The 26,471-nt window shown below is 39.9% G+C and overlaps 1 protein-coding gene across 2 annotated transcripts; it reads left to right on the top strand.

Moving 5' to 3' along the window:
* Positions 1-15,926: 15,926 nt before the first annotated feature.
* Positions 15,927-25,323, top strand: LOC124267502. 2 transcript variants are annotated; one of them, XM_046702424.1, is made up of 5 exons: positions 15,927-16,567; positions 20,468-20,538; positions 20,981-21,376; positions 22,947-23,168; positions 23,570-25,323. In XM_046702424.1, exons 1-5 carry the CDS (start codon positions 16,282-16,284, stop codon positions 23,729-23,731), a joined length of 1,137 nt encoding a protein of 378 aa, XP_046558380.1. In that variant the 5' UTR covers positions 15,927-16,281; the 3' UTR covers positions 23,732-25,323. The 2 variants fall into 2 exon arrangements, with proteins under 2 accessions (XP_046558380.1, XP_046558379.1); XM_046702423.1 differs by having other exon boundaries at positions 15,933-16,567; positions 20,465-20,538.
* Positions 25,324-26,471: the final 1,148 nt, after the last annotated feature.

The following is a 26,471-nucleotide window of genomic DNA, read 5'->3' as shown; positions in this document are numbered from 1 at the left end:
GCTGCTTCGTTTCTTGGGAAGTAAACCGAAGTACACAATTTTGCACTTTCGATTTGCGATTGTACGCTTATAATTTTGTTTATATATTTTTTCGTAACCAGCAATGCATATTATATGTCATGAATAAGTGATAACTGTGTTTTAATTATGTTTGATTTTTTGGTTGCATGTGACCTTTAAGCACACACTATTATATGGGGCTTGTTCAGCATGCACTATTATATAGGGCTTGTTCAGCATGCACTATTATATGGGGCTTGTTCAGCATGCACTATTATATAGGGCTTGTTCAGCATGCACTATTATATAGGACTTGTTAAGCACACACTATTATATGGGGCTTGTTCAGCATGCACTATTATATAGGGCTTGTTCAGCATGCACTATTATATGGGGCTTGTTCAGCATGCACTATTATATAGGACTTGTTGAGCACACACTATTATATAGGGCTTGTTCAGCATGCACTATTATATGGGGTTTGTTCAGCATGCACTATTATATAGGACTTGTTGAGCACACACTATTATATAGGGCTTGTTCAGCATGCACTATTATATAGGGCTTGTTCAGCATGCACTATTATATAGGGCTTGTTCAGCACACACTATTATATAGGGCATGTTAAGCACACACTATTATATAGGGCTTGTTCAGCACACACTATTATATAGGGCATGTTAAGCACACACTATTATATAGGGCTTGTTAAGCACACACTATTATATAGGGCTTGTTCAGCACACACTATTATATAGGGCTTGTTCAGCATGCACTATTATATGGGGCTTGTTCAGCATGCACTATTATATAGGACTTGTTGAGCACACACTATTATATAGGGCTTGTTCAGCATGCACTATTATATGGGGCTTGTTCAGCATGCACAATTATATAGGACTTGTTAAGCACACACTATTATATAGGGCTTGTTCAGCATGCACTATTAAATAGGGCTTGTTCAGCACACACTATTATATAGGGCTTGTTCAGCATGCACTATTATATAGGGCTTGTTCAGCACACACTATTATATAGGGCATGTTAAGCAAACACTATTATATAGGGCTTGTTCAGCACACACTATTATATAAAGCATGTTAAGCACACACTATTATATAGGGCATGTTAAGCACACACTATTATATAGGGCTTGTTCAGCACACACTATTATATAGGGCTTGTTCAGCATGCACTATTATATGGGGCTTGTTCAGCATGCACTATTATATAGGACTTGTTGAGCACACACTATTATATAGGACTTGTTAAGCACACACTATTATATAGGGCTTGTTCAGCACACACTATTATATAGGGCATGTTCAGCACACACTATTATATAGGGCTTGTTCAGCATGCACTATTATATAGGGCTTGTTCAGCATGCACTATTATATAGGGCTTGTTCAGCATGCACTATTATATAGGGCATGTTAAGCACACACTATTATATAGGGCATGTTCAGCACACACTATTATATAGGGCTTGTTCAGCACACGCTATCATATAGGGCATGTTCAGCACACACTATTATATAGGGCTTGTTCAGCATGCACTATTATATAGGGCTTGTTCAGCACACACTATTATATAGGGCTTGTTCAGCATGCACTATTATATAGGGCATGTTAAGCACACACTCTTATATAGGGCTTGTTCAGCACACACTATTATATAGGGCATGTTAAGCACACACTATTATATAGGGCTTGTTAAGCACACCCTATTATATGGGGCTTGTTGAGCATACGCTATTATACAGGCCTTGTTGAGCACAACCTATTATATAGGACTTGTTGAGCACACACTATGAAATAGGGCTTGTTGAGTACCCACTGTTACATGGGACTTGTTGAGCACACACTATTATATAGGGCTTGTTCAGCACACACTATTATATAGGACTTGTTAAGCACACACTATTATATGGGGCTTGTTCAGCATGCACTATTATATAGGACTTGTTGAGCAGACACTATTATATAGGGCTTGTTCAGCACACACTATTATATAGGACTTGTTAAGCACACACTATTATATGGGGCTTGTTCAGCACACACTATTATATAGGGCTTGTTCAGCACACAGTATTATATAGGGCTTGTTCAGCACACACTATTATATAGGACTTGTTGAGCACACACTATTATATAGGGCTTGTTCAGCACACACTATTATATAGGACTTGTTAAGCACACACTATTATATAGGGCTTGTTCAGCATGCACTATTATATAGGGCTTGTTCAGCATGCACTATTATATAGGGCTTGTTCAGCATGCACTATTATATAGGACTTGTTAAGCACACACTATTATATGGGGCTTGTTCAGCATGCACTATTATATAGGGCTTGTTCAGCATGCACTATTATATGGGGCTTGTTCAGCATGCACTATTATATAGGACTTGTTGAGCACACACTATTATATAGGGCTTGTTCAGCATGCACTATTATATGGGGTTTGTTCAGCATGCACTACAATAGGACTTGTTGAGCACACACTATTATATAGGGCTTGTTCAGCATGCACTATTATATAGGGCTTGTTCAGCATGCACTATTATATAGGGCTTGTTCAGCACACACTATTATATAGGGCATGTTAAGCACACACTATTATATAGGGCTTGTTGAGCACACACTATTATATAGGGCATGTTAAGCACACACTATTATATAGGGCTTGTTAAGCACACACTATTATATAGGGCTTGTTAAGCACACCCTATTATATGGGGCTTGTTGAGCATACGCTATTATACAGGCCTTGTTGAGCACACACTATTATATAGGACTTGTTAAGCACACACTATTATATGGGGCTTGTTCAGCACACACTATTATATAGGGCTTGTTCAGCACACAGTATTATATAGGGCTTGTTCAGCACACACTATTATATAGGACTTGTTGAGCACACACTATTATATAGGGCTTGTTCAGCACACACTATTATATAGGACTTGTTAAGCACACACTATTATATAGGGCTTGTTCAGCATGCACTATTATATAGGGCTTGTTCAGCATGCACTATTATATAGGGCTTGTTCAGCATGCACTATTATATAGGACTTGTTAAGCACACACTATTATATGGGGCTTGTTCAGCATGCACTATTATATAGGGCTTGTTCAGCATGCACTATTATATGGGGCTTGTTCAGCATGCACTATTATATAGGACTTGTTGAGCACACACTATTATATAGGGCTTGTTCAGCATGCACTATTATATGGGGTTTGTTCAGCATGCACTACAATAGGACTTGTTGAGCACACACACTATTATATAGGGCTTGTTCAGCATGCACTATTATATAGGGCTTGTTCAGCATGCACTATTATATAGGGCTTGTTCAGCACACACTATTATATAGGCATGTTAAGCACACACTATTATATAGGGCTTGTTCAGCACACACTATTATATAGGGCATGTTAAGCACACCATTATTATAGGGCTTGTTACACACACACTATTATATAGGGCTTGTTCAGCACACACTATTATATAGGGCTTGTTCAGCATGCACTATTATATGGGGCTTGTTCAGCATGCACTATTATATAGGACTTGTTGAGCACACACTATTATATAGGGCTTGTTCAGCATGCACTATTATATGGGGCTTGTTCAGCATGCACCTTTATATAGGACTTGTTAAGCACACACACATATATAGGGCATGTTCAGCACACACCATTATATAGGGCATGTTCAGCACACACTATTATATAGGGCTTGTTCAGCATGCACTATTATATAGGGCTTGTTCAGCATGCACTATTATATAGGGCTTGTTCAGCATGCACTATTATATAGGGCATGTTAAGCACACACTATTATATAGAGCATGTTCTGCACACACTATTATATAGCTTGTTCAGCACACACCATTATATAGGCATGTTCAGCACACACCATTATATAGGGCTTGTTCAGCATGCACTATTATATAGGGCTTGTTCAGCACACACTATTATATAGGGCTTGTTCAGCATGCACTATTATATAGGGCATGTTAAGCACACACTATTATATAGGGCTTGTTCAGCACACACTATTATATAGGGCATGTTAAGCACACACTATTATATAGGGCTTGTTCAGCACACACTATTATAAAGGGCATGTTAAGCACACACTATTATATAGGGCTTGTTCAGCACACACTATTATATAGGGCATGTTCAGCACACACTATTATATAGGGCTTGTTTAGCATGCACTATTATATAGGGCTTGTTCAGCATGCACTATTATATAGGGCTTGTTCAGCACACACTATTATATAGGGCATGTTAAGCACACACTATTATATAGGGCTTGTTCAACACACACTATTATATAGGGCATGTTAAGCACACACTATTATATAGGGCTTGTTCAGCATGCACTATTATATAGGGCATGTTCAGCACACACTATTATATAGGGCTTGTTCAGCATGCACTATTATATAGGGCTTGTTCAGCATGCACTATTATATAGGGCTTGTTCAGCACACACTATTATATAGGGCATGTTAAGCACACACTATTATATAGGGCTTGTTCAGCATGCACTATTATATAGGGCATGTTAAGCACACACTATTATATAGGGCATGTTCAGCACACTCTATTATATAGGGCATGTTAAGCACACACTATTATATAGGGCTTGTTCAGCACACACTATTATATAGGGCATGTTAAGCATGCACTATTATATAGGGCATGTTAAGAAAACACTATTATATAGGGCTTGTTCAGCACACACTATTATATAGGGCTTGTTCAGCATGCACTATTATATGGGGCTTGTTCAGCATGCACTATTATATAGGACTTGTTGAGCACACACTATTATATAGGGCTTGTTCAGCATGCACTATTATATGGGGCTTGTTCAGCATGCACTCTTATATAGGACTTGTTAAGCACACACTATTATATAGGGCATGTTCAGCACACACTATTATATAGGGCATGTTCAGCACACACTATTATATAGGGCTTGTTCAGCATGCACTATTATATAGGGCTTGTTCAGCATGCACTATTATATAGGGCTTGTTCAGCATGCACTATTATATAGGGCATGTTAAGCACACACTATTATATAGAGCATGTTCTGCACACACTATTATATAGCGCTTGTTCAGCACACACTATTATATAGGGCATGTTCAGCACACACTATTATATAGGGCTTGTTCAGCATGCACTATTATATAGGGCTTGTTCAGCACACACTATTATATAGGGCTTGTTCAGCATGCACTATTATATAGGGCATGTTAAGCACACACTATTATATAGGGCTTGTTCAGCACACACTATTATATAGGGCATGTTAAGCACACACTATTATATAGGGCTTGTTCAGCACACACTATTATAAAGGGCATGTTAAGCACACACTATTATATAGGGCTTGTTCAGCACACACTATTATATAGGGCATGTTCAGCACACACTATTATATAGGGCTTGTTTAGCATGCACTATTATATAGGGCTTGTTCAGCATGCACTATTATATAGGGCTTGTTCAGCACACACTATTATATAGGGCATGTTAAGCACACACTGTTATTATATAGGGCTTGTTCAACACACACTATTATATAGGGCATGTTAAGCACACACTATTATATAGGGCTTGTTCAGCATGCACTATTATATAGGGCATGTTCAGCACACACTATTATATAGGGCTTGTTCAGCATGCACTATTATATAGGGCTTGTTCAGCATGCACTATTATATAGGGCTTGTTCAGCACACACTATTATATAGGGCATGTTCAGCACACACTATTATATAGGGCTTGTTCAGCACACACTATTATATAGGGCATGTTAAGCACACACTATTATGTAGGGCTTGTTCAGCATGCACTATTATATAGGGCATGTTTAGCACACACTATTATAAAGGGCTTGTTCAGCATGTACTATTATATAGGGCATGTTAAGCACACACTATTATATAGGGCTTGTTCAGCACACACTATTATATAGGGCATGTTAAGCACACACTATTATATAGGGCTTGTTCAGCATGCACTATTATATAGGGCATGTTAAGCACACACTATTATATAGGGCATGTTCAGCACACTCTATTATATAGGGCATGTTAAGCACACACTATTATATAGGGCTTGTTCAGCACACACTATTATATAGGGCATGTTAAGCATGCACTATTATATAGGGCATGTTAAGAAAACACTATTATATAGGGCTTGTTCAGCATGCACTATTATTAATATGAAGACATGTTCTGGTTTTGCTTTAAGTTTTATGTCAAGACTTAAATGTATTTTCTCAATTCCCAAATTTCAACAGTTGTTTCACGTGGAACAAAACAGGTAACACTGTGGACAAATTTGACAACAGTATGGATAATGTTTGTAAAGTTATTAAAAGAATTCCTTTAAATATATTTGTACGTAGATAACTGGAGTATTATTTTAGCTTGAAAGGATTCTTAACATTTCATATCATTTTTTATGGTAACTCTGGGTAATAACATGGATAGCCCTTTTATTAAAAATGTTAACAAAAGTAATATTGAATATTTGTGCTTACTGTGAAACATTTCTACTTATGGAAAGCAACTTCATAAAACAGAAGGCCACATGTTAATTTCATTCTATGTTAAAAAACATTTATTAAGAACTATGCAAATAATTAAATACAGGCATACGTTTGTATGATGTTGGCAATTATTTAGGTTGGGAAAAAATGGTATATAATTCATAACTTTATTATTTAAATTGTCTTGCCGTGTAAAGGTAATTTTTACAAAAATAGGGATGTTCGCCAAAGTGGCAGAGGCTTAGAGGAGTCGCAGTGTTCACATTACAACCCTGCTCATATTAATGTCATCATTTACAGTACAGGTTTAGACAAAAATGTTGACCTCGAATGGGTTTAGAAGACAGGACGTAAACAGGGAACATTTCTCTTAATATGCTCATATCATTTTAAAGTATGGATTGTTGAGGCTTTTGTAACCACACTGCTTCATATTAAAACACCTAATAATCAAAGTGTTTTTATTGGCTTTACTGCCATCACATTGGCATGCACTCAGTGACATTGTACTAGTTTCAAGTGAATTTTGTGAAAGCCTTCTGTCTATAAGAATGTGTATATAATCTATGATATCCAGGTTATTATAATAAATCAACAAAGTTGTTGACTTTTCTGTCTCTTGCATTCTCGCAATGACCTAATAGTATACATCGGAACTACTTCCGGTCCCTGTATAAAACCAAACCGAGTCTGGTTATTAAGGGAACTGAGTGGTTAACACTTGGTGTGTTCTGCACTGGACTTCCAAGAGACAAGTATGCGATGCAGGGGATGTAATCTGCCATGTTGGGAGACAAACGTGTTACTGAGAATCTATTCTACTCTACAACAGACCATGAGTAAAACGCTGGTGAATACATTAAAGGTCTAGGTAATATGTAAACCCAAATTAAAAGATAAGTAAAATAGTCTAATGCAAAAAGTATACATATAGATACATAAGACTAACAGTTTGTCTCTGAGAGGAACATATTTTAGAGAAAAACAGCTGGTAGTAAAAAAACATTAAACATAATGATAAGGATCCCCGAGACTCTCTTCATTTCCTGAAGCTGTTGAAATCTAGACTTGCCACATTTTTCTATACTTGTGTTGGCTTTCTTGGATATATTTGCTTCAGGGTCTGTATGGCAGACTAGATACATCTGCATGGTGGGATAGACACAACATCTGTAATAACTGTAACATGAGTCATAGCTTTATGAAACATAGCAAAGAAATGCTTCAGTGACAAACTAAAGTATAACTATACTGACTGCAATTAAACGTCACTCCCTTTTTGAAATTGGTAATCAGTTTAATACAAACACATATAAATGACAAGAAAGCCCTTTTGGATACCAGAGCTACAGTATCAACCATGAGTGAGTCCTTAGATCGAGATAATCTGTCCCACATCCCTATACAGCCACTACAAGGTATCCTACATGTAGAGTGCGCTGATGGTAAGACGCTACCTTATCTCGGATATGTTGAAGCACCATTGAAGGTAACAGGTATGTCACCAGCCGACCAGCGAGGTTTATTCTTAGTTGTTCCCGACAGTGAATACAACGAGACAGTACCTGTTCTTATTGGCACCAATATTTTGAATTATTTTATGGTCAAGTGTAAAGAGCATCATGGAAACAGATTTTTACAGTGTGCTAACCTCTTCACCCCATGGTGCCTCGCTTTTGGATGCCTTGTACTTCGAGAGAAGGAGTTAGCCAAGCGTCAAAACAGGTTAGACCATAGTGAAGAGTGCTGAGTACAAGAGATTTATCATCCCACCTAACAGTGAAGTGAAGATTCATGGATATCTCGATAAACCGCTTGATTATCACTCCACTTGTGCTGTACTACAAGCCACGAGAACTTCAGCAATACCAGATGACCTTGACATTGCACCAAGCTTAGTCTCTTACAACAGCAAACAGAAGATGGGAGTTGATGTTTATATCTGTAATGAGACAGCTAGGACTGTTGTTATATCTCCTAATGCTATACTATGTGAACTGCAGCCAGTGACCGTTGAAGATGTACATCTGACAGCTGACTATGTTGATGAACCATTGATTGAGAAGATGGACTTCGAGGAAGCTGCCATCACTCCTGATGAACTGGGATGGTTCATAAGATTGAGCTGACTGATGAGTGTCCCTTCAAGCAGCGGCATAGACGGATTCCACCTCCCATGTACCAGGAAGTAAGAGATCATCTTCAACAACTCCTTCGCAAGTCACATTCACCATGGTCATCTAATGTGGTATTGGCAAGAAAGAAAAATGGCAAACTTAGACTATGTGTTGACTTCCGACGGCTTAATAACAGGAGCATCAAGGACAGCTATTCTTTGCCGAAAGTGGAAGAGATGTTTGATGCTCTGGTTGGATCCAAATACTTCACAACGTTGGATATGAAGAACGGGTATCATCAGGTGGAGTTGGCTGAAGAACACAAAGAAAGGACTGCAAAGAGAGGAACAGCCAGGTGTACGCGGAGCACGTGCACACGTGCCAACAAAGTAGGACCACTCGGATTTTATGAGTATACCAGGATGCCCTTTGGTTTGTGCAACAGTCCCGCCACATAGCAGCTACTGAAGAACGAAGGCTTTGACGGACTTCATCTTAAGATCTGCTTTATCTATATTGATGACATCAGTGTGCTCTCAGACACTTATGAAGAACACTTGGATCGACTTGCGAGGGTTTTTAAGAGGATCAGAGAGTGTGGACTGAAGTTGACACCCGACAAGTGCTCTTTCTTCAAGGAGAAGGTAAAGTTTCTGGGACATGTTGTGTCATCAAAAAAGAGTTGAAGCAGATCCAGACAAAGTACAACGCATAAAGGATTGGCCACGTCCTACAACACCAGAGCAAGTTCGTCAGTTCCTGGGCTTCGCTGGTTACTATCGTAAGTTTGTGAAGGATTTTGCAAGGATTGCTCAACCACTCTCAAGCCTGAAGCCAGTCCAAAGGAATCCAAGAGAACTAAGAGAAGAACTATGTTTGTAAGCCTTGGTCTTGGGGTACCGAACAAGAATCAGCTTTTCAGAAGTTGAAGGAAGTCCTCTCTTCATCACCAATATCAGGATACCCTGATTACACAAGAAAGTTTGAGCTACATACAGATGCCAGTATGCATGGACTTGGTGCAGTCTTATACCAGGAGACAGAAGATGGGAAGAAAGAAGTAATCTGTTATGGAAGTCGTGGATTATCTAAATCGGAGAGGAATTATTCAGCACACCGCTTGGAGTTCTTGGCTCTCAAATGGGCAGTGACAGAGAAGTTTCGGGATTACTTGTATGGAAAAGCCTTCCCAGCATTTACAGATAACAATTCACTGATTGACGTGATCACCACTGCCAAACTCGATGCTACAGGTCATCGCTGGCTAGCAGCACTTGCAGCTTACAACTTAGATATTATTTATCGCCCAGGTCAGAGTAACGCTGATGCAGACGGATTATCCAGGCTACCAGGATTGTCTAGAGAGGACGATGATGAATCACAGGTTCCTATAGATTGTCTAGAGAGGACGAGGATGAATCACGGGTTCCTATAGAATCTGTCAAAGCAGTGTATAATGTTATCCATTCCCAGCCCTTTGTAGAATCCTGTGCCTATCAGCTGAGGTCATAGACTTTGATCTGGAGCAAGGACAAGATATCCGCAACCTGATTAACAGAGACTGGAGGAAGATGCAATATCAGGATTCAATTTTCCGACCATGGATTGCAAGTGTGAGATCTGGTCTTAAGCCAAGGAAAGAAATGATTCCACCTTCAAAGCCTTATGCTTGCCTGTTCAAGGCTTTTGACAGCCTGATCTTGGAGAATGGAGTTCTATATCGGCGGATAACCATAGGAGAAGAGAAGAGACTGCAATTGGTACTCCCAATCTCCTGTGTAGAGAGAGCCATGACAGGATGTCATGACGAAGTTGGACACCCTGGAAGGGACAGTACTCTATCATTACTAAGAGACAGATTCTTTTGGCCAGGAATGTCAAGGGATACTGATGCCTGGGTACGTGCTTGTGGAAGATGTCTCAGAAGGAAGTCTCCTACCAACGCCAGAGCACCTTTAGTGAGTATCAGTACCAGCCAACCTCTGGAGTTAGTATGTATGGACTTTCTTTCCCTGGAATCATCACGAGGATACGAAAATGTTCTGATACTTAGAGACCACTTTACCCCTTATGCCATGGCCATTCCCACACGAAACCAGACAGCGAAGACAAACTGCAGAGGCCTTCTACACCAACTTTGTCCAACACTATGGAATGCCACAGCGTCTCCACACAGATCAAAGAACCAACATTGTGGGCAAACTCATCAGGGAATTGTGTGACTTACTCAACATAAAAAAGTCGAGGACAACTCCATATCATCCCACGGGAACGGCATGTGTGAGAGATTTAACAGGACCCTCTGTGACATGCTGGGCACCTTATCACCTGACAAGAAACGAGATTGGAAGAACTATGTAGGACATTTAGTTCATGCATACAATTGCATCCGCCATTAGACCACCGGTCAGACCCCATTCTTCCTCATGTTAGGACGTGAACCTAGATTACCCATCGACCTTGCCTTTGGACTAGAGCTCAACAGAGATAAGAAGTCAGAGTATCAGTACACCAAGGCCCTCAGGCAACGACTCAGGAATGCCTATGAGCAGGCATCCAAGACCACACGCAATGCTCAAGACAGACAGAAGGCCGGATATGACCTGAAGGTTAGAGGAGGAACCATAGAGGTAGGAGACAGAGTGCTGGTGAAGGCTTGGGCATTTGATGGAAGACACAAACTGGCAGACAGATGGGATGAGGATGTGCACATAGTTATGGAGCAGCCCAACATGGACATTCCTGTGTTTGTTGCCCACAAGAAATCTGGTGAAGGACGTAAGAGGACTTTACACTGTAATCATCTACTACCTATTGGAGCTATCTTAAAAGCAAAGGACAACAAGCCTAAGAAGAGACCCACTCCCACTCCTAGACGAAGGACCTTGATGGTACCATGTCCAGCTCAAGAGGCAACAGCAGAGGTGATAACTGACAAGGAAAATGATACCATAGAAATTGAAACAATAACATTGCCTGTTCAGACGTCTCAAGAAGCAGCAGAAGTTCATGGCTCCTTGCGATGAACACAGTGTCTGCTGAAGATGAGTTATAGTTATCTACCCAAGAGAGGACTGGTGACGACCAAGAACTTCTTGAAGTATAGGGATCTTCTTCTGGTGGCGACGTCCACACGTCAGTGCCGTTGGAAGAACAGCAGGATACATAAGAGAGCCAAGAAGTAGAAGAAACTGAGAATCTTGCTGAGAACAGAACAGAACGGGAGGAACCTGGAGCCCAGACAGCTTCCGGAATAGATGATGAAACGGCTGATGCTGCATCTATACCAAGATCTCCACCTGAACCTGCACCAAGACGTTCAGGAAAACAAACGAAGAAGCCTCCTTGGATGACGTCAGGGCAGTATGTCATGAGCCACAGTGTGCGAGGGTTCAGATGCTAATATCGACAGGACATCCAGAGCCATTCAAGAACTTGCAGCTATTGGTGTTCTAGAAAGGCTGAGTGGTAGTCTTTCTCAGGCTTTTATTTCCATTCTGGGATGGAACTACCAAATGACGAGGACGTCATTTCATGGGGAGGGGAAGTATGTGGCCTAGCCATGGTTTAATCATTATTAGTTTCAAAGCTTATAAGTTTCAATTTTAAGTACTTGTATATAGTCATTGTATATTGTATAGGTGTCAGATTTTAAGTTTACAGATAAAATATAACAAACCCTCTCAGATAAATGTATCCCTGCACTTATGCAATTACTCAATTAACAATAGCCACCATATACTGGGTGAGGCCAGGTTCTGACCCATGCGCTTACACTCTGCACAAGCTTCTTTTGTCCTTCTGCCTCAGTTTCTCTGGTCAGCTTGCCACCTATTGCCTTTTTAGTTTTAAAGGTGACTGGAGGATCAGATCACTACGATTTGTGTTTTCGTGGAACATTGCTGGATTTTGTAATGAGGATCTTATTATTCAGGTTAGTGCATATATTGTATGTGTATATATGGTATCGCATATAGTGTATTTCTTAAAGAAGTGTTACATTAATGCATCGGTGTGTAGTTAAATGTATCTATTGTATTCCAACCATCAGTACAGTTGGTTGGATTTGTAATTTATCTAAATTATATCATTAAATATCAATTAGCTATTTACATTTAACATGGCGTATGCGGTAGGTAAATACCAGTCTAAGCCTAATTAAAACTAAATTATGACTTAACATATTGTGTAAATGTATAATCGTATGAAAATGTGGTATGAAATAGTGAGGGTGGCATGGATGTGAGATTTGTTGCTTTTATTATAACTTATTTTATATACCATTATTAGTATTATCAAGGTTGTATTTTAATTTTTCTTAGAATACGCCGTGATGATTGATGATCCTTGACTGCTCTGAGAGCTTGTGTACACTCATTGCCACAGTGGTAAGTGTATTTTATGATCTTGTATGTAATAAACTCTATATATTTTCTTCATGTATATTTGTAATATAAAAATTGAATGTCATAAATGATATATGTATGAACAGTTTTCATGTTGCTATTCATATTTAAAGATGTATTTATGCTAGTACGTGTTTTGTCAGGGCTAGCTGTATTCTAAGACTATATAGAAAGTGTAATACATGTATATGTAAGGTATATTATACCTTTATGTTCAAATAGTTATATTTATGTATATTTTCAGAGTTATTCAAACATTCCTTTTTAATGGATAAATAAAATGGCTGTCATCTGTGACCACGAGTAGCGTTGTGTTGAGTGCGCTCCACCCACCCACCAACATTCACCCATATCCGCTACTACAGTAGAAGTATTACTATATAAGCCAAAGGCAGCCATGGCAGTCATTTTTCAAAATGGCCGACATTTGGCACAATAGACATGAAAACGTTATAGTACATACAAATTATGACCAGATTTCAACGCATCAACATGAAATTAGCAATCCAAATGTTTAGCATCAGTGCAAGTAACCGTGCTACACTTTGGAAACTTTGATGTTTTTAATCTGAATATGTACACGGTGACACTGGGTTATCCGTTCGAGTGGGAAAAGTCCAACTTGACCTGATCCAGGCAGTTTGCTTATAATTAGATCACTGTCATAGCAATGGCGCAAGCACAAGGTAGGGTGAACCTTTATGTCCCGTTTGAAATGTATTTGATCATTTGCTTGATCTACAGGTATAATGTATGTACTGGTTTGTACGACTCCTGGGTTACACTGTGAACTGATCGTATTGGTAGAGAATTGTTGCTGTGCAATAAATAGAATGAATATCTTCAAGCTGCTTGTTTCATGTGCACATCGTTCTATAATGATAAAACCAGCGTGAGGTCGTACGTGTCCTCATCATATACGTCAGTTTGTACACACCTGCACATAAGATTTTTGTTGCAATTTCAACCATGCATCATGTTACAGTAACTTAACCACGGAATAAAATTCAAGACCAAACCTCGTCATATTCTGTTTTACGTGCAAATCCGATAACACCCCTCTCTCTCTCTTAAAGTACTGTAGAATTATTGTCCTCCTGAGAGGGTACGTAAGTCCCAAAACATTCAAAGTAAATTTCAACTTTCCGTTTTTTAATCGTAGAATATTTGTAATTTTAATGTATGGCTAGATATGTCTTAATTACTAACGGCTGAGGGGATGATATAAATCCAGCTAGGGCCCGTGCAGGAAGCAAATGTACTGTAAGTCCCCATGGTCCCTAGTATGGTGATCTACCTTCAGTTGTTAGCGATCTATAGCCCATTTTTAGATTGTGTTGTCCCCTATGGTTAAAATGTTTTAGATTCAATTACCAGTTTTACATATATATATCTGTGATACTCTAGTTGCTTTACTGTCCTTCGATGACAGGTTTTATAATATATACATATTCCATTACAATGAAAAATGTTCCCGTCACGATATGGCTGAAATATTGCCGATGTGACGTTAAATATTATCTCTCTCTCTCTCTCTCTCTCTCTCTCTCTCTCTCTCTCTCTCTCTCTCTCTCTCTCTCTCTCTCTCTCTCTCTCTCTCTCTCTCTCTCTCTCTCTCTCTCTCTCTCTCTCTCTCTCTCTCTCTCTCTCTCTCTCTCTCTCTCTCTCTCTCTCTCTCTCTCTCTCTCTCTCTCTGAATCGCGTGGATCTCCTGTCAGACGCCCAGATTGTTATGCAACTGCTCACGTCATCGTCACCACACCAAAGGACAACATTCGAACATTGACAGTGTTCTGGCCACAGCTGCTACAAAAACCGATATACATATTTTCAGTGACCAGAAATCAAACCGAGTAATGTTTGCGTATGGTGCTTTTTTATACAACAGCAAACTTAAAGAGTACACTTGAGTTCATCTAATTTCGTACGCTGTTATCAACATAGCTAGGTCGTTTATCGTGTACGACGGGTTGCGTTGCTAACCTACTGGTATAATAGAATTGAACATACGAAGACATGAAACAACTTTAAGTCTGTGGGCGTCATGTTGTGTATCTTATGTGTGTCATTAAGTACTAACTAAACCAACTTGTAAATAACCGGACATATATACGTTACTAGATAGCTCTTGAAATAAATGTTGTTTATATACGTAATGGCAAATGAGGGAACATCACTTCATGGTAGTGTTTATTGATTCTCAGATTTCCTCCGACAGCGCTATTTAAAGCTGGTGATGAAAACTCGAACATATTGAAGAACCGCTTGAATTTCTCTGTGGTCTTTTATTTGTTTCTCTCGGTATATATAAGTCCAACGGGTTTTAACCTATTACCCCAAAACAAACACTACCCTGTGAACCTAAATCCAACTTGTTTTGGGGGGAAACTGAAAATAAACAATTAACGAAATTATACAACCAAAACCAACACTTCAAGGTTCTGTTCACTGATATGAGTGGAAAGATTGGAGGTACTTGGTTTCATGGACGTCATAGAATAATCATTGTGCACACATCTATTTGTTTCATGACCATTTTTTAAAACACATCATAAACAAGGCAGTCCACACTTTTCTTATGTAGTGTGTAGGACATAATGGTTCTGTTTGTTTTGTACTGCTGAAGGGTACCCGTACAAAGGTTCCTTTTCCAAAGTCAGGCCAGAAAGATACAAAGGTTCCTTTTTACCAAAGGGGAAGGCTCTCCTGTAGAAAGATCACTATAAGAAGTTTTTGTGTAAAATGAACACTTAAGAAATATGCAACGTGCTTTTGCCCTTCACTTTGGGGAAGGCTCGACTGGTCTATAGAGTGAAAACTGGCCTGTAGAGGAGAGGCCCTGAAGAATGTTGCTTTGGTATAAAATGATCATCATCGGAGCGCAATATGCGATTCCAAACCCCTGTCAAAAATTCCTAGCACACCAAAGACATAATGTTGTATTGAAAAGAGCAAGTCAAAACTGTGAGTAAATGATTGAAAATATATAACGTCAATGTCAAAGAAAAACAGTATTTGACAGCTTGTCTGCACCATGTGAAAACGCCTTCACAATAAACAATGTAAAGTAAACACTATACATGTGAGGAATAACCGAAAACTGGACCTGGTACATTTACACAAATGGAGAAACCTCAATTATCTCTGTTTCAGGAAACATGTCAACCAGAAACCCCTTTGAACTACTCCAGGACGAATTTGAATATCTGAAATCCAAATTACAACTGAATGGTACAAAACTCATAGACCATCTTTTCGCGAAGAAAGTACTCACACCAGCGCAGATGGAGGAAATGAACGTTATTTCAGGAAACAGTAAGAAAATAGAAAAACTTGTTTTGTTGTTGACGAGAAGGCCGGCTGGAGACTTTGATTATTTCATGGAAGGACTCGAGGAGGATCAAAATCATATTAAGGAACATCTTCAGACCTGCATCATGAAGAGTAAGTAGTTTGTCTAAAAATATAATGCGACTCTGGATTGTCTGGTCCAGACTCGATTTGTTTACAAACAACATCGTACAGTTGTTACAAATATATGCTCATGACATAGTCACAATTGTACAATCGACTCTGTTTTTAGCAGAGATTTCTTATAGATGTGGGCAGTGTGCGAAATAGTTTCCAAATTTTGTTACCCAGTTGGGCTTGCTATGCTGAAAGTTACTTGCCCAAAAAATAATTCACTAGTCCGAAATTTGAATGCAGAACCTAAGCAAACGATTACAAGAATACATGAATAAAGTACTGTCGGCATGACAAGGGTTTCATCATTAAGCTGCTAATATGATGAACATAGCGAGATGACGCAACAGCCAAGGCCAGATCCAACACCTCCCCTGACGCTACTCTAGTCTTGCCACCCTCTCTTCCCCCCGGCAACAGCGCTGCAAGAATGAATGTGGGGCTCGGGCATACTACATACGGAGCCGGGTCAGCCTCGGCAAGTGTGGTGGGTCAGGCATCCTGCTGACCTTTGCTGCTTTCCCGTTGTCTGAATGATACCCGTGCGGCGTTTGCTCGATGCTTTCCCAGACCATGGTTGGTCGCCTTCTGATTTAGTTTAATCTGCTGACTACGTTAGGAACAATCCGAGTATTGATTGATTCCGGGCAGTCAATCTTTCTGTTATTCTCCCGTGGCCATACCACACCAGCGCACTGAACAAATCGTCAGGCAGGTGCCTGTTGGGTCACTGGTGGGTTGCCGGAGGATGTGCCACAGATCCGTTACCAATGGGAGTGTGGACCACCGGTCGCCGTAAGAAAATAACACGTGAGTTATTTTCTGCCGATTTGTCTACGATGTGTCAAAGGGGTCTTTTTGATGTCAAAAACAACCGATGCCCCCGGATGATCGTCCAGCTCCCCGTCTTTTTCTCAATTTTGCCGATTTTCAGCCCGGCTGGGCATTGAAACTGATCTTTCCAGGCAAAGTGGATATGTGACCTAGGCATAAGTAGTTTGTCTAAAAATATAATGCGACAGTGTTCACTGAATTGTCGGGGCCAGACTCAATTTGTTTACAAGCAATCGTACAGCTGTAATGCTGCAGAAACAATTATATGTTCATGATATAGTCACAATTGTACAAGGTTTTGCTTTTAGCAGAGACTTCTCATAAATGTGGAAAGGGTTTTGTCCCTTCTGTTACCAGTAGCACGTTTTACCTTACGGTCCTATGGACGATAGAAAATGAAACTACCGCTCAAATCTAAGATTTACCTGTCCCAATTTTGTTAATAACGTATTTTAACGTTTGACCAGTCTTAATGATAATTAATTAAACACGTCCGGCATTTGCCTCATTTAGCACTGTCATAAACGTGTATGAAATAACATGCATTTCCTGTCGAGCCTAGGGGTCGTCAATCCGCAAAATTCACTTGCCCCAGTAACGGCTTACCATTTATTAGGAGATAAACGCACTCTGTTTGGAAATTACATGAATGTTCGACCGAAGTGATAGTCTCTAAATTTCATTTGAAACCTCGAAACATGTTTTGTTAAAAGTTATTAATGTCCTTTGTTTAAGTTCTAAATGCAGTGTATATAGATCCATAAAAACAATTATTGAACCTAAGAGATATTTATCAATCATTTTTAACAAGAAACATAAAAAGGTTACAGTTACAACATTCAGACTTATTCTGACAGATATAATGAATGAAACATAGGCAACATCGAAGATGATATCATCTTTCATATGTTTGTCGATTTAAGAAAGGTGTATATTCCACACAGAAATAGTTGTGTCAACCTACTAGGGTAGATTTATAAACTAATGGGCAAAAACCTGGTGTTGAGGCTCATAAAGAAGACACCAAGACATATATGATAGAAATACTGGTTATTATACAAATATAACCATTTACCAAGCATGAAACATCAAATGTCAATCGATAGTAATCTGGTCACGGAATCAAGCACAAGAGACGTGGGGTCAAAATGAAATGTTACCCAATCACAGGTTACCCATTCACAAGATGTTTCAAGTCACCTTATGGAACTGTCCAAGCCTTCAGTTGCGTGTATCCTCGTGGATAGCGTAGTCGCCGGATGACGTCAGCAGGTATTCTGTGCCACAGACCCAAGAGAACATATTCGAGCTGTTGTCAATTTGCTGGTGGAGGTTGCCGTTGTCTCAACTGTCTATCAAGATCAACCAAAAGATTCATGTCCGGAGATCGTGCTGGCCAGGGCAATACGTTCACGTTGTTGAGTGGTCTTATAAGAGCCTGGCAGTATGCGGACATGCATTGTCCTGTTGCAAGATCGAACCCTGCGGCTGTTGACGCACAAATGGTGACACAAATGGTCTCAAGCCTTCGTCTCTGTACCTTTGACACCGCCTCCACCAAAAGGGTGCACCTCTTGGACACAGTTTGGCGCCAGTCGCTCACCCCTACGTCTGTAAACACGAACTCGCCCATCATTTCGGAACATGATGAATCGACTATCGTCTGTAAACAGAAATCTCTCCCAATCACGTCGCTGCCACCGACGTACAGTTCGAGCCCACTGTAACCTGCGTTGACAGTGTTGACGGGTCAAGGCCATTCCACGAAACTGACGGTGAGCTCTGATGCCAGCCATACGGAGTCGTCGTAGTACAGTTCATCTGCTGATTGGGTGCCCCAAGGCCATCGCCGCCGTTGACGTCGCCGTGACGAATCTGTTCCGCAGGTGTATTGTCCGGATGTAGCAGTCTTCACCTGGCATGGTAACCCTTGGTCTACCCGTTCTTGGACGGTTTTGTGTCTGGACTGTCTGTTGGTAACGGCTCAACAAGTTGCTGACGGTTGCTTGGCTGCAAGTGAAGACTCTTGCAATGTGACGTTGTGAGGCCCCCATTTCTGCCATACCAATGGCTCTGTCACGTTCGGCTTGTGAAAGTCTCGGCATGTCTGTGATGTTCTTTTTGATACTGCATGGTTGCACTGTTCCACATCTGTATTTTAAAATTGGGCACGGGGTATTTTCCGCAAACTCCATTTATGCTGTTTTGGAATTTTTCATGCCAGCACGAAATTCACTTAATCACGGACTTATGCCTTGCTACTCGACCACAGAATGTGTTTTGGCGAATGTTTTCTGAAAACATTTCACTTTATGGCAGTGTCTGTAATTGCGAAAACGTTAATTTAAAAGTGATAAGTTTCTTTTGCCCCTTAGTTTATCATCAGAAGACAAATCTGTTCATGTAAAATTAGCCCTGTTTTAACACATAAAGCAAGTGTCTGAGTTCTTCTGTCCAAACTTTGCCTGTCATTAAGTATTAGGGTCATTAAGTATGTCCAATAAACTATCTTGATCTTGATCAAACAGAGTCCTCACTCTAAACCATGAACACGATACATTATAAGTCAAAGCAGTAAAATGTTCGGAGTCTTGGTTGGCTTCTCGGTGCAAAGGCCAAGCTGTGACTTTAAGCATGAAAGGTCTTGTAAAGATCAGGTAAAGACCATCTTCAAGACTGTTTGGAGAAGGGTAAGCAGACTGACTGCTGTTTTAGCTACAAAGGCTTTTCATAACCATAAGAAATCTCTGCTAAGGATTCCTAAGCAGTCCATTGTACGGTTCCGACTTTATCTAATTTAAAATCTCTATCTATACAAAGAAGGAAATATTTAAATACTATCAGTTGTGTAAGCTGGGGCTAAACAGCTGGCTGAAATTAATTGATGATACGACAACTGATCAACTTTGTTTAAAACACGAATAATGTTCACGGAAGTCACATCTGTGAATGCTGCAAGACTTCAGCTACGGAACAGAATCGTTTGAGATGCAGTCAATATGTCTGAATACTGTGTCATTAATTATACATCCTGATCTTCAGTAGAAAGTGCTAATACTGGAGTGGAAATGGAGGATGACCATGAAGATATGGATGGAAACACAGGTGAAGATAGAGTGAGTGCGTTTATCTGTTTGATCAATTGTTACAACTTGCAATACAATCCGTACCTGACATACATGAAGGGATCGGTATAGCAGGACATGCTCAACCTTTTCACGAAGACGTGGGGATAGGCGGTTGTCCAGTGATAATATTTTCAACACTATGTTCTTCTTCTTAATGGCATTTAGAAGTGATACACATGAAAGGTGAAAATCTATGGATGTCAACTTCTTTATTTTGATGAATGAGTAAGCATGTACTCCGAAACGTTCTCATAAAGAAGATGACATCCATGAATTTTCACCTTTTACTATTTTTCCTTTTTCGACCAAAAATGAATCCATTTCGGCAGAAAATCTAAAGACAATTTTACATGCGCTTATGTTTCATATTTATAATATGTAAGTTTGTAATTGTTACAAATGGTGTAAAAAAAGTTTTTTTATATTCCAGCGGATAAACCTTAAAGACGTTAAGACGGCTGAAAAAACATCCAATCTTGCAGTGTCTGTAACAGTAGTACACAGGGACAAAATCGAAATGCGAAATGGCAAGGAGCAGTTTATGGCTGAGGTTGCTGACAAGACATCTGCCGTCGACATCTGTGTCACAAACAGAAACCTGTTTGACAAAATCAAGGTTAAATCTAGCCTGTTCTTGGAAAACGTTAGCTGGAGCGGAAATGTGATATTTCTAAATGAGAAATCAAAAGCCACAAGCATTGCAAAAATCGAAGTTGATCCTTCCTTAGTTGAGGAAGCCTTTGGAAGAGGAGATGTTGTTTCCATCCAGGAAGCCCTTGCCCTTAAGCCCAAGTTATGGGTTGCACTAAAAGGAAAGATCGTGAAGGTAAGATAGACATTGTAATCACCATAGCTGTCAAGGTTTAGTAAATGAAAAGCGACACATCAGTTCACAAGTTCCCCGTGTGGATTCAGAGTGCATTCGTCACCATTCGCCCTCCAATTAGACTCGTCCTCCATTCGACAACTCCGCTTATACTGAATCGACGAATTTTTCATTAATAAGGGCTCCTTGCCCCTAGGCAGTAGACCTATTGTAATCGTTCGGATTATTATTAATTATGTTTTACAGATTAAAGATAATATAAAGCAGAGATGGTTCGGGTCATCCTGGCACAGTCAGGCTGGTAAGGCTCATCATCAGCTCAGGGCCCTCGCCCCCTCTACACGCAGCCCAGACAGCGAATGGGACTTCTCCCAGGAAACGCTGCCTAGTCGAACCCACCAAGAACTTTCCGGAGAATATGAAGGCTCACCAACACTGCAGCCTTTTGCATTACCCAGAGTGTCAGAAGGGCTGTGCTCCCGGTGGAGAACCCGGGCACTCTCCTGATCTGCGCCAAGAGATCAGGAGGTGCTGTCAAAACAATGGGGACCTGACGACAAACTTCAATGATAAAGGCGAGGTCAAATAAATCCATTGGCTTTATCAAAAGGGACAAAATTAGAGTTTGTTGGCATCAAAAGGAATCAGGTTTGTTGGCAGGAATTCTTCAGAGACTGTTTATGGGCATATTCCACAAAAGTTTGAAAGCATCATTTTCCATGACGCCCTGGACATGTTCAGGAGCGTACCCTGGATGGACCTCGGAGTCAAAGCCACAGACATGGCAAAGACGGTTGTAAAAGCAACGAGCCATGCCATCATGTCGTTTAAGATATGCTGTTTGTGCCAAGGAAGGGCATCCACTAACAAGGTGTTGGACAGTCTCTGTAAATTCGTTACACAGTCGGCATTTCATGTAAATATTTTCTTTAAGAATCACATTGAGGCGATTACGAGTGGAAAGTGACTGGTCCTGAGCAGCAAAAAGAGAAGCCCTCAGTTTCATATTTGAGAACAGCCGACTTCATCCAGGCGAAGGAGTCTGTATTATTATTATTATTATTATTAATTAAATATCTCAAGAACTAATTGTTTTTTCCAATCCTCCTGTGGTCAAGCTCGGTGATTTGGTTTCTAGCCAGGACGCCATGGGTCCATGTACTCAGTACCAATCTTTGAATTTATTTGGTTTAGCTGGTCAAGGTGCAAAACCTATGGAAGTTTTGTTTGTTGCTGGAATAAGCACAGATAGAGTTGTCGTTCTTGTTTTGAATGGCGTTCACAGTATAACCTTCCATCAGGGCACGAGTCATTGAATGAGTCAGTAGAGACTTCGTGATATCATGATGTGGAGATATGAAGATGACCCTGGTATTAAACTTGATCTTGCAAAGCCAATGTTTCATTCACTCGGGTGCCGACAACTTCGTCTGTAATTAGGATATATCTGCTATCTTAATGGTAGGAGTTTGGTATGCACGTGCCTTAATGATTCAATGCATGATTCCTATTGTTCTCCACCCTATCATAGGTTATATATGTTTTTATGTTAATATGGCTTATGTTACAGCAATCGGTCATCACTGAAAAAAACGCATATGAAAGGAAGTTACTGAGGCACCGTCAAATCAAACTGGCAGACCGGTCAGGTTCCATGTATGTTGACGTCTGGGAAGATGAAGCGCTCAACCTTAAAAGTGGTGACGTCATCCACATGACAGGATGCAAAAGGAAGAAATCTGAATCCGTCGATGTATCCTCGGTGACAACCACCAGGAAGACAATTGTGAAGGTACCACCCTTTTATCCTTTCAAGTATTGAGGCAAAACGCCGCGTGCTGGGTGAGGTGGTTCAACCAACTAAGTTATTCTTCGATGTAGTGCCTAGGGTAGTGTAAAATGAAAATATAACGTATATGGTAAATATTACTGACGTGACAGAATGATATGCCACCTGATACATAATGTTCTGTTTTATATATTGATACACTCTGTTCCTTGAAATTGCAGGATAGACCCGTAACTATTTATCTATATTATACAAAGTTGTATATCCCAAAATCACGAAATTATGGCTCTGTGTAACAATCTACCGTCTACGACCATTTCCTTTAAATTGAATATTGTGTATATAAATATATATTATAGTCTCGATATATGTTTCGCGCGCTTTACTTGAAACATATGTTTCAGAAACTCGAACAACAGAATTCGACATCTCTATCGCCGGTTTGCAAGAGGGCACACTTGATGAAATTGAGGTTGAAATCTACGAGTCTTGCCCCAAACCAGGATGTTATCATTTTAAGCTTGACGACAACAACTCCTGTGAATCGTGTGGATCTCCTGTCGTAGACCCAGATTGTTATGCAACTGCTCGCGTCATCGTCACCACAACAAAGAACAAAGTTCGAAGATTGACATGTTCTGGCCACAGCTGTGTGAACTATATAGCTTGTTTGACAAACAAATATCATTGCAGAGTGGTAAGCTTACAATTGAGGGTCTGTTTCGGCACCTGCGTGACAAAACTGTCAAGTATCAAACCTGTACTAGCGTAACAGAATTCAGGCTTTAAGCTTTCAATGAAATGGGTTTCATCCTGTATCAAACCGAACACATATTTTACCATACATTTGGGACTTGCTTTGTTTGCTGTTTAGTGTATTCAGGTGGTAGTGTAGATTTGCGGTGAAGATAATAATTTAAAGCAAAATAATGTATTTTGTTGCCAAATATAGTAATAGGGTGTGAATTGCCTATCGACAGTTTTTACAAGTGGATTAAGTGTTGATGACTAGTTGGAAGCTGGAGGTTTTATACAGTGGCTTGTTGAACAAACACTATTATACAGTGGCTTCATTTTGAGCAAACGCTATTATATATGGACTCATTGAGCACATAATTATATAAGGGCTTCTCTTTGAGCACATACTATTACATAGGGTTCGTTGAGCACACACGATTATGTAGGAATTGTTGCTCACACATTAGTATACGGGGACTCGTTGAGGACACACTGTGTGCCTGTGCACTGACGACATTGTAAGCCCATCTTTGGGATGATATTTACCTCGCATACGTATCATACCTGTTTGTGATGGCCTATCTCCATGTTGACTTACGTCTAACCTACTTGACTGCAAATCGTTTTTTCCATGATGACGTTTTGTACTGCTTCATAACCAAGTGATATAACAAATGCTAACCATAATGTTCAGATTTGTCAATTCACATAAACATTAATTGTATTATGTTCAGTAAATCGAATGTCAAGTGTTGATAATCATTTCAGAAAGTGAATTCTGTACTACACAAAATATCACCAGAGATGATTAATGTCTCCGCCGTGATAATGCTAAAAGCGGCGTAAGACTCACTCACTCACTCACATGATGTATGTGCTTGTTTTTGTTGCAATAAAACGTACGGCACTTATACTTTGTTACATTGGCCTCTTGAGAGGCATATAGACGTTGGTATTCAAGTATAAGACACCATATTGTGGATGTCAACTTCTTCTGTGTTGTATACACAACGTGTCTGGGCTTTTCCTTGTTCCTGCGTCAGGTCCATCATTCACCTGTTACATTATTCCTCGCGTTTTGATGAAGTATATGCTTTGGTGAAGATACATGCCTCCCTTCATGGGCCTCTTCTGCAAAGAAACTGGACTGACTTGGATGGAATGAATTTAAACATTCTTGTATTATCTACTGTTTATTTTGCATAAACAATGTTACTACTGTTCACTGGTTCTTGGTTCTATATATGCTTTTGAAAATGTTTATCTAATGTAATTACATTATTCACGAATATCAAAATAATAATAATAATATATATATACCCACAGAATGTATATTTGACAATGATGGTTCAGTATCACAAAATTAGGTTGTAACTATATTTTTGTAACATGACGGAATAAAATAAAGATCACCTGTATGTCATTTTGTCGCTTCTGGTGACTTTAAAGTGAGTGGGTGAATTTAGTTTCACGACGCGTTTAGCAATATTCCAGCAATATCGCTGAAATGTGCTTCACATATTGTACCCTATGTGGGAAATGGAAACCACTAGGCTACTCCACCGCTGCTGACTTCAAAGATGCCGTGTATGTTGATATGAACATAACTGATAGCCTTTGATGGTTTTAAGGACATGTTTACTTCACGCGGGGAACAGGCTACATGCTTACCCTAGACAGGGAAGGAGAAACATGCTTACGAGGCCCACAGGCTGTAGTACATTCCAGAACTGTGTTTTAGTACAGCACAAAACTAAAAAATAGAGCACACCACTGCCCCACACTAACTCTCAACTGGTATAATGTAATAAAGGAACATTGTTACACACATTGTGATACAATGAATAACACTGTCACATACACAATATATATAACAATGTATGTAACTGTTACCAAGGAAACGTAAATGGGTCTCCTTCTGTTCGAACTATATGTCCTCCCTGCTGGATCACGTGATGTGGTGAATGGAAGGAACTGGTCATATGTTTTAATATACTGTCATCAACCAGCAACAGTAAACGATTACATGCAGAGACAAAATGTTAGACTTGTCTGTAGTTCTTGGATAGAGAAAGGACACGTCAGGGTGACTACGTACAACAGTTTCTGACGCTCCCAAATGTTTGGCAACAGATCAGGTGAGTGTCCGTGTTCTCCGCGGCGTACAGCCCTTCTGACACTCTGGGTATTGCTGAAGGCTGCCTTATAGGGAGTCTACATATTCTCCGGAAAAGTCTTGATGGGTTCGACTAGGGAGTTGTTTGATCGGCATTCTAGAAGTTGGTGAGTCAAAAAGGAAACATGCATCTTCATGGATTACAACTTCTTGTTTATTGCATAGGGAGACGTTTCGCTGTAGATTCTTACACCGTTATCAAGCTAAACAAAATCATTGTATGTTTCATTCTCGGCTAGTGACTGTTCACAAGGAGAAGTCCCACTTTGCTGTCTGGGCTGTGTGTCGAGTGGGCAAGGGTACCTGTGGCGGTGATGAGCTTTACCAACCTCTTTCTGTTGCATTTTATTTTTATCTGTAAAACATTATCGTCATACTATATACTGATATGA

Source organism: Haliotis rubra, unplaced genomic scaffold, assembly GCF_003918875.1.
Source record: "Haliotis rubra isolate DU_JTF1 unplaced genomic scaffold, ASM391887v1 Scf1316, whole genome shotgun sequence".
NCBI classification, from domain to species: domain Eukaryota; kingdom Metazoa; phylum Mollusca; class Gastropoda; order Lepetellida; family Haliotidae; genus Haliotis; species Haliotis rubra.
The sequence above is the reverse complement of the archived record's forward strand: the minus strand, read 5'-3'. Positions and strand labels throughout refer to the sequence as shown.